General features: G+C 45.9%; 1 protein-coding gene across 1 annotated transcript; it reads left to right on the top strand.

Moving 5' to 3' along the window:
* The first annotated feature begins 2,439 nt into the window (after positions 1-2,439).
* On the top strand, positions 2,440-9,034 carry LOC129601776 (solute carrier family 12 member 9-like). Its single transcript, XM_055500660.1, has 13 exons — positions 2,440-2,793; positions 2,860-3,151; positions 3,215-3,349; positions 3,866-4,000; positions 4,058-4,253; positions 4,396-4,526; positions 4,588-4,807; positions 4,989-5,229; positions 5,290-5,401; positions 5,934-6,275; positions 6,626-6,764; positions 7,132-7,762; positions 8,456-9,034. The coding sequence occupies exons 1-13, from the start codon at positions 2,749-2,751 to the stop codon at positions 8,678-8,680; spliced, it is 2,844 nt and encodes a 947-aa protein (XP_055356635.1). The 5' UTR covers positions 2,440-2,748; the 3' UTR covers positions 8,681-9,034.
* The last annotated feature ends 95 nt before the right edge of the window (positions 9,035-9,129 follow it).

The raw sequence follows: 9,129 nt of genomic DNA, 5'->3' as shown, positions 1-9,129 counted from the left end.
CTGAGTATCCTCCGCTTGAGGAAGCCGGTCCGTCACTTGCCGGATGGAGAGAACGACCCAGGATCCAGAAATCCGTCCTTGTGGCTGGTATCAACGGAAATCCCGGTTCCATAGCGCCACCGCTTCCACCAGCCATGCCGCGCTTGTGCCATTCCCCTTTTGGACCCACCGCCAGTATGCGGCATCTGAGAACACTGGATGGTACTCCGTCACCGCAAGCTGATGCACCGAATGCGGACGGCAACTGGTTTCTTGGTTGATGTGCTGATGATTTATTGCTTCACGGGGTTTACGAATTATTATGACGACTGTGCGAAGAATACAGATACATGCACTGTGGACATCAATATATTATGAGTACTATTTCGTTACTGCGCAATGAATATTGTGAGTAATTAAATGCGTATTCACATTATAATACGTACGAGTAATAAAGCGATCATGTAGTATGTTATAATTATGTAGTATACGAGCATATTGCATGTACATATGTAGTATATTGCACGTGAATGATGTCGTGGATTTTTGTTATTGTTACTTGTATAATACGCAACTGAAATTTAAAAATTACAGCTTGTAGGATCCTCTTTCTACTTACCAACTTACCAGGGGTACAATTGCATGTTTTATTAGGTTTCTTAGTATGTTTTTAGGTAATTAGGTGACAAGGAACTGGTTCGCAGATATCTTTCCAATTAATACTACTTCTATTGCGGCAGGTGTACGGTACTGCGGCATTTATATATGTACCGCATCGGCACCATATTGTCAATTTTGAAGTTCTCGAACGGTTTGGAAGAAGTTGGTTATCGATTTATGAGGAAGATTTATGATCACTTGTCAGGTTTTGATGGTTCCGTTCACTCCCTCACTTTGCTGCGAAATTGGGGAAACATATGGACGATGCGTATTGGGCTGCGCTGGTACTGTTTCCGTTACATCACATTTCTTTGATAATACCTGGACAATTAAGGATATGCTGACCGTACTGGTTCTTAAATTCATTCTTAAATAGAAAAAAGTTATTCAAGCGAAAAACGGTAGGGGCGACGAGGTCAACGAGGTCAACAAGACAAGATGATTGTGCAGGTGTGATTGTGACTCCCTCTACCAGTTTAAATAGACAATGAAGTACAAAAGCTCTCGAAGCTCGAAAACACAACGGAAATATTTTAACGCATTTGAAACTGCCGGTAGCGAATATACGGGCGCAGAACAGTGGTAACAGACTGGCAGTGCGGCAAAAGGCAATTAAGCTCTTATATCATGAACTATCCCTGTATCCCCGTAAATTGTTAATTAATTAATGTACACCATTTGACAGGAAGCGAAGAACAGGCAGTTGGTCTGGAACGGACACTCTGTTTGTCGAGGGGTAGCCGGGTAATGTATCAAAGCGCCAGTCGGTCAATAAAGCACCGTGCGACTACATTTATAGTGAAGCGATTTTAATAATGCCACAACAGTTGGCTTATAACATTAAAGTGATTAAACACACAAATTTTGACTACCATGTCTGCCCATAACCTCACGCTGCACTGTACTTTGACCATTTAAAATAGGCTCCATATTTTGATAGAGGAGACTTGAAAGTTTAGTCTTTACAACCAGCAAAAGCGCCAAGACGAAACACCTCTGCAAACCGTGCCTTAAGGACACGACATCTGCAAAAGACCGATCTAAATGACACAAGAGAGTACTGTACCAAAATGCAACCCAAGTACGAAAACTGCAAAGTTTCGTCAACTACCACAGCACTGGCCAGTGCTACGGCCAGTGCTGCGGCAGTTGACCAGTATAAAAACGTGTGGCTATAGCCGACTGTCCTCCATTCAGTGGCCAGCGACAGGCCGGCCGGGCTGAATTACGAACTGTCAGATCCTTCTCCGAATCAATAACGTGCCTGCAGGCTGCATCGATATCGGTGGTTATCGATCTGTACCTGGATCGGTCACTGTAATTACTCGTACATACTACTAAACGAGAAGCATAACTATCGCCATTTCGCATTTAGCGCTTTCCAGGTTTGGCCAGCTACTCTAGGAAATTAAGGGGAGAACACTCGGACGAGCAATATACGTAAACCGTTTTCGGCCTCGTGTTTACGAACACACCAATCGGCCTGGCTGCCTACTGCCTAACGCGACGACGCTGCATCTAGCTATGGACCACACAACTGCAGCGTTCCATTAAAATCTATACATCATGAGAAATCAGATAAATAAGAATTTGCTTATACTTTGCTTTTTATTGCAACATTCGGCAAAATATGCAGTTGCACAAATCATAGCACAGAATTAAGTGAGTGTGCCGCCACAGCCACCGCTCGCGAACGGCATTTACACCAGGAGTTCCGTGGGTGGTGCTTGCGCTCGCTACGGCCCACGCGTGAGTGATTACTCATCCTGTCATGATCATCCACTTGTTTCTGTTGCAGTTTGTTCAGGTTTTACTGGAATTTTGCTGTGTTCCTCGTGGTCATGCTACGTTCATACCTGACTTGATTTATTGATAATTTCCATTCTTCCCCTATCCACTATCTATCCATCTGCGGGATTAGCGGCTACTGAGGATTCCAGTGCCTGGACTGATCGTGTCGTTGTTTACGCGCAGCAGATCAACCTGATCGTTGTGGTTGGAATCAGCGTGTAGTCAGGCGCTGTTGCTGATCCGGGATCTTGTCAGGCTCGCATGGTGTCTACTCCCTCGAGGATGGTGAGGAGTGTGTGTTGCGCGTGTTAGTGCTGGATGGATCGTCTACGGGCCCGCTTCCGATCCTTCCACAATAACGAAGTAAGTCAACAGCCCTGACAACAACAACATTCGGGAGGCGTGACAGCGCAGTGTGCTGGTCTGCAGATCATGTTGTCGCCGTCGTCGCTGGAGAGCAGCAGCAGCCAGCTGGATCTGGGCTCCTCCCTGGACAGCTCCAGCCTGAGCAGCAGCGTCAACGACCGCCTGCCGCTGCTGCAGCAGCGCAGTCTCTTCCGCAGCTTGAGCGGATTGGCGCGTCGCCGCTCCCCCCGCCCCGAGGCGCCGGACGCCGAGGGGGGGCCGCCGCCTAATCTGGTGCGGCGCCTGACCACCTTCTCGGGGGTGTACGCCCCCGTGTGCCTGTCCATGTTCAGCGCCATCCTCTTCCTGCGACTGGGTAGGTACTGACTAGTTCCCTGTACGGGACGGGGCAGAGTAATAGTCGTTCCACCTGTTGCAGGCTTCGCGGTGGGCCAGGCGGGCTTCCTGGCCACGCTGGGCCTGTTCGCCATCGCCTACCTGATCGTCACCTGCACCGTCTTCTCCATCTGCGCCATCAGCACCAACGGCGCCGTCGAGGGCGGGGGCGCCTACTGTAAGTCCCTGCTGGGCTGATTGAACATTATAGATGATTTATACGCAATTTATTATTGAATTTCTCCGATTCTTTTACTGGATGGTACTTTGAAATGAATATTAATTTTTTGGTTTGGATTCTGTATTCGTATAGTTTGTATTTTTGACAAGAATAAAATTTAATATTAAAATAAAATTGTATTACTAATTATTTGTTTAGCTGGATTTTCTTAATAATAATTGTGTTACTTGTGTATGTGATAATGTGGATGAAGTGAAAGAAAGCATTTGTGTAGAATAATGGCAGCTGCGCTGCGGCGAGAAGTGTACACGCGAATAGGTAAATGAATATCCTGTAATTTGACCCAGTGAGGGTGTTATAAACGCTGTTAACGATAAGATGACAGCGTTAGCGTCCGCATTGCCAACGATAAAACAGGTGTAATGTGGGTGCCGTTGACCTAGTGACATTCACTGTGATTGCACGGCACTGCGTTACTGTCACTGATAGGTGCATTGTTATGTGCTTGTGCAGATATGATAAGCCGGGCGTTGGGTCCGGAGTTCGGCGGCGGCATCGGCGTGCTCTTCTTCCTGGCCAACATCTGCTCGGGGGCGCTGTACGTGTCGGGCGCGGTGGAGACGCTCATCAACTCCTTCGGCAAAGGCGGTAAGCCTGATTAACCCGCCTCTTGTTTGGTTGTTGACTAGCTGTGATGGGTAACAGGCTCGCTGACGGACGGCGGCCTGCCCAACGAGCCGGCGCGCTGGTGGGGCTTCTTCTACGGCGTCGTCGTCTGCACCTTCAACATGGCCGTCTGCGTCGTGGGCGCCTCCATGTTCGCCTACATGTCCGCCGCCATCCTCGCCATCGTCTCCATCGCCGCCTTCATCGGCTTCATCAGCTTCTTCATCGAGAACCAGTCAGTCCGCACCAACATTCTCCTCTGTATTTTGACAGTTTCTAATTTTTTAATATTGTAATTTCTTATGAAATATTTGTCAATATATGCAGTTAGAGATTGTATATGGTTTTTGATAATACAATCGGCGGCTGTATTGCAGCGCCCTGTGCATCGACTTCCCGGCCAACAACCACCACTACAGCAACGCCTCCTCAGTCAACAACGCCACGGGCTTGCCCTGCGCCTACTACACCGGCATCCTGCCCTCCACCTTCCGCGAGAACGTCTTCGGTACGTCCTCCCAGCCTCCGCTTCATTATCCCGCTAATGACCGGCATGCTCGTGATTTCAGCGCACTTCGACGTCGACTACACCACCGGCGACCTGGTGAACGCGGCCACCGTCTTCGCCGTGCTCTTCAACGGCGTCACCGGCATCATGTCGGGCGCCAACGTCGCCGGGGAGCTGCGCAACCCGGCCAAGGCCATTCCGCGCGGCACGCTGTCGGCGCTGGCCACCACGGCCGTCGTCTACGGCACCCTCGTCCTCATGATCGCCCTCACCTGCACCAAGTACGCTACAGCTATAGCGCCACTCGCAGAAATTCTGTTTAAAAAAATTCCAAAAATAAGACTATTATTTTTTTTGGGTCAATACAAAAATTGTATATATTTATTTGTATATTATATTATTTTTTATATATGTATAAATTGTATTATATATGTTATATAGCTGCGTGTGGTAACGTTGCAGCGGCCTGTTGAAGAACAACTACACCTTCATGCAGGCCATCAACGTGTGGCCGCCGACGATCGCCATCGGCGTGCTGGCGGCCACGCTATCAGCGGCCATGACCAATTTAATGGGCGCCTCCCGCGTGCTGCTGGCCGTGGCGCGCGACAACCTCTTCGGGGTGCTGCTGCGCCCCTTCGAGAAGACCACCGCCGCCGGCAATCCCATCCCCGCCGTCCTCCTCTCCTTCTTCCTCACCGTGGTAGGTCTTCCTAACGGAATCACTGCATCTCGTATATATACATGCATGTTGATTGCACAGATGGTGCTGCTGATTCCCTCGCTGAACCAGATCGCCGTCATCACCTCCATCTTCTTCCTCCTCTCCTACTTCGGCAACAATCTCGCCTGCCTGGCGCTCGAGCTGGCCGCCGGTACGCAGTACGCACTCAGTACCTCGCTTTCTTCACGTAACACAATTCACCTTCGCTTTCTTACATTTTCCAGTTTAATTGACCTTTTATGAAATAAAAATTTATGGATTACATATAGTGATAATTCAGTAATGCAGTCCATAATTTATTTGCATGATTCAACTGGATGAATAAATTTACTAATTTAATACTGTAATTTGGTGAATTTAATTTTAGTTTAATGCAGCGGTTTAATTGCATCATTTCATTTAGTCATTCAAATTAGGAAATTAATTCAGTAATTTCATGTAATTGTGTATTTTATTTTAATAATTGAAGTGGACTTTTCTTCTTCAAGGAGGTAATTGAGGAATTTTAATTTGCCGACTTTACAGCGCCGAACTGGCGGTCGAAATACCGTTTCTTCAGCTGGCATATAACCATAATAAATTAATTATTAACAAGAAACGATAGCAGTAATTACTGATAATTTAATTGGCTAATTTAAACTGAATTAAATTGTCTGCTTAACGGGGTGATTTGTAAATTGTAGCGCCGAATTGGCGGCCCAAGTACCGCTTCTTCAGCTGGCACACGGCGCTGATCGGGATGGCGGGGTGCGCGTGCATGATGTTCATCATCTCGCCCTTATACACGGCGGTGGCCTTCGTCATCGCCATGCTGCTGATGCTGGGGCTGCACCTGTGGTCGCCGGACATCAACTGGGGCAGCATCTCGCAGGCGCTCATCTTCCACCAGGTGCGCAAGTACCTCCTGCTCCTGGACATCCGCAAGGAGCACGTCAAGTACTGGCGCCCGCAGATGCTCCTCCTCGTCTCCTCCCGCGACCGCATCCAGCACCTCGTCGACTTCGTCAACGACCTCAAGAAGGGCGGTATGCCAAGGCGACAGGCCACACCCTCTTCCAAAATAATTTGTCGTCATTTTATTTGCAGTTTATGTCATTTTAAATTATTTAAAATTAATTTATTTTGAATTATTAGTTTAATTTATTTTAAAAGTTAATTAATTTTATTTCGCTTCAGTTTCCAATTTTTAAAACAATTGACCAGGAGGACCGCTTTTTCTGTTTTTTTTTATTGTAAAAATTCTCAGTTTATTTTCATCACACTTAATTTTGTTCATTGAATCTTAGTTCAATTTTTACAAATTAAAAAAATAAAATCGTTTTAGTGCAAACGTTGAAAAATACAGATTTAGCACGTTAATGAAGAATTTGTGCAGGATTGTACGTGCTGGGGCACGTGAAGCAGGAGGACTTTGACCGGCTGGACACGGATCCCACGCAGGAGGAGTACCCGCACTGGCTGGAGCTGGTCGACCGGCTAAAGGTCAAGGCCTTCGTCGAGCTCACCGTCGCCAGGTGCACTCATACAAACAACCTCTTATATAAATATTGATACTGTATACCCGGTATATCTAATGGGAATCGCTAAATAAAACTTAAGAATACGGAAATAATAGTTTTTTATTCGAATAATTACGTTGAATCAAAATGTATTTCTATAATCTTCAGTTATATTTAACTTTTTGTGTTCGAAAATAAGTATAAATAAAACGAAAACATTTTTTATATTATCTGAAAAAAATGTTTAAATAACAGTATAAATTTAAAAAGATTATTAAATGTAAATAAAATGCTAAAAAAATCAAATAGAATGTTTAAAAAAATAAAATAAAATGCTAAAAATATTGATATAGCATTTGTAATATATTTGTGCATGGTGCAGGACGATCCGCGAGGGCATCCACCACCTGGTGCACCTGTCGGGCCTGGGCGGCATGAAGCCCAACACCATCGTCCTGGGCTTCCCGCGCCTCCTCAACGGCACGCCGACCACCTCGCCGCACTCGCTGGCCGACGAGCTGGCCAACTTCCTGCCCACCGGCCCGCCCGACGACACCACGCCCCCCCTCTCCCCCACCGACTTCGTCCTGATCCTGCGCGACTGCCTGCGCATGCGCAAGAACATCTGCGTGGCGCGCAACTTCCGCTCCTTCGACAAGAAGGACGTGCTGCGCCACGCCGGCCGTCGCCAGCGCGTCAACATCGACGTGTGGCCGGTGGATCTGATGCGGCCGCAGCAGACCGACAGCTACGACACGCCGGTGCTCTTCCTGCTGCAGCTGGCGACCATCCTGCATATGACGAGCAGTTGGCGGCGCAAGAGTGTGCTGCGGGTGTTCCTGTGCCATCGCCAGCACACCGATAATGTCCTGCGGCGGATTAAGACGCTGAATTTGTTGTTGAATCAGCTGCGGATCAAGGGAAAGGTCGTGCCGGTGATTTGGGATGAGGCGCTGCAGCACATCGACCGGGTTAGCTGCAGCTCCTATCTATCCGGACAGAATATCGGCCAGGTATCTTCTTGCCATTTTTATGCATTTTTTCATCATTTTTGTAGTAAGACTGCATTTTAAATATTTTCTCATTATTTTAAATATTATTTCTATTTATTTTGGTTAAATAATTATTTCTGTTTATTTTGATTTTGATTATTTCTATTTATTTTAATTTATTTTATTTATTTAATATTGTTTCTATTTATTATTATTTTACGACGTGGCATTTCTTCATAAAAATAACAAGCAGTTGGAAATAAATCAGCAAGAATTACTCGAAAGATGTGAATAAATGAATTAGATTAATTTTACGCTTTTCGTTATTAATTTTTATACTACATATTCCTTTATTAGGTCTTTGGATTTTGTATTATTAATTTTTCATACATATTCTTTTATCAATGCTTGCATTTTGTAGAAATAATTTTTATCCATAATTTTTTCGCTTATTATCTGTTGAATTTTGTGTTGGTAATTAACAGTGTTTTATTCATGCTCTTTGATTCCAGTTATTTCCTTCCTAAATATTTTGAGAGTTTATTGAATCTTTTATCTACGGATTTATTGTTAATTGCCGGGTGTTCTCAGACTATCGTTCTTGCTGTTTATTATTGTATGAATAACGTTTTCCCAGTATTTTCTGACTATTTATCGTTGATTATTGTTACGGTATGGTGTTTGTAATGCTGTTGTATTGGCGACCGCCCGCAGGAGGTGGATCCCTACAACCTGCCCGTGGGCTACCTGCACGACGTGCAGCGCCTGCTGCGCTTCCACAGCCAGGGCTCGGCGCTGACTTTTCTGTGTATGCCGGCGCCGCCCGCGGAGGCGGAGCGCGCCGAGGCCTATCTGTCCTTCCTGGACTGCATCAGCGCGCTGCCGACGCCGGCGCTGCTGGTGCACGGCATCAGCATCGTCACCTCCACCACCATCTGATCCGTCTCCATTCCGCCCGCCCACGGACGGCGGCCTGCGGTGCAACGCCGCCCGGTGCCTTCCACGTTGATTAATTACGCGATTTTTGTTTCCGCCGATGATTTCTTCGGCTTTTTTACTTGTACACGAGTCGATCGTGGCAGTTCCTGTTCCGGGTGAAATTTCTGTGCTTTTTTTTTACTGGTCTATGTTGTTTCCCAAAATGGTTTCCTGCTGCCTGATAAATAGAGATTTATTTTACTCGGATATTTATTCGAGCGATGGAAGATTGGTTTTTCTTGTGATGCTGTTTTGATTGCTGGCTGGCTTGCTCAGTTATATATTGGAAATAAATTAATGACCCGCATAATTAAATAGTTATTTGTAGAAAAGAATTTAAAAAGCTATAAAAAATTTATTAAATATAAATTAAAAATGAATGGACCTATAAATAACTGAAACATTCATAC

This window comes from Paramacrobiotus metropolitanus, unplaced genomic scaffold, assembly GCF_019649055.1.
Source record: "Paramacrobiotus metropolitanus isolate TYO unplaced genomic scaffold, Prichtersi_v1.0 Parri_scaffold0000276, whole genome shotgun sequence".
Lineage (NCBI taxonomy): Eukaryota > Metazoa > Tardigrada > Eutardigrada > Parachela > Macrobiotidae > Paramacrobiotus > Paramacrobiotus metropolitanus.
The sequence above is the reverse complement of the archived record's forward strand: the minus strand, read 5'-3'. Positions and strand labels throughout refer to the sequence as shown.

Excerpts from the sequence above, each read along its gene's own strand:
- LOC129601776 (XM_055500660.1), top strand. The coding sequence starts at position 2,749 with ATGGATCGTCTACGGGCCCGCTTCCGATCCTTCCACAATAACGAA. Across the intron at positions 5,402-5,933 it reads GGCGCTCGAGCTGGCCGCCG|CGCCGAATTGGCGGCCCAAG; the intron begins GTACGCAGTACG and ends TGTAAATTGTAG. Across the intron at positions 7,763-8,455 it reads CCGGACAGAATATCGGCCAG|GAGGTGGATCCCTACAACCT; the intron begins GTATCTTCTTGC and ends GACCGCCCGCAG.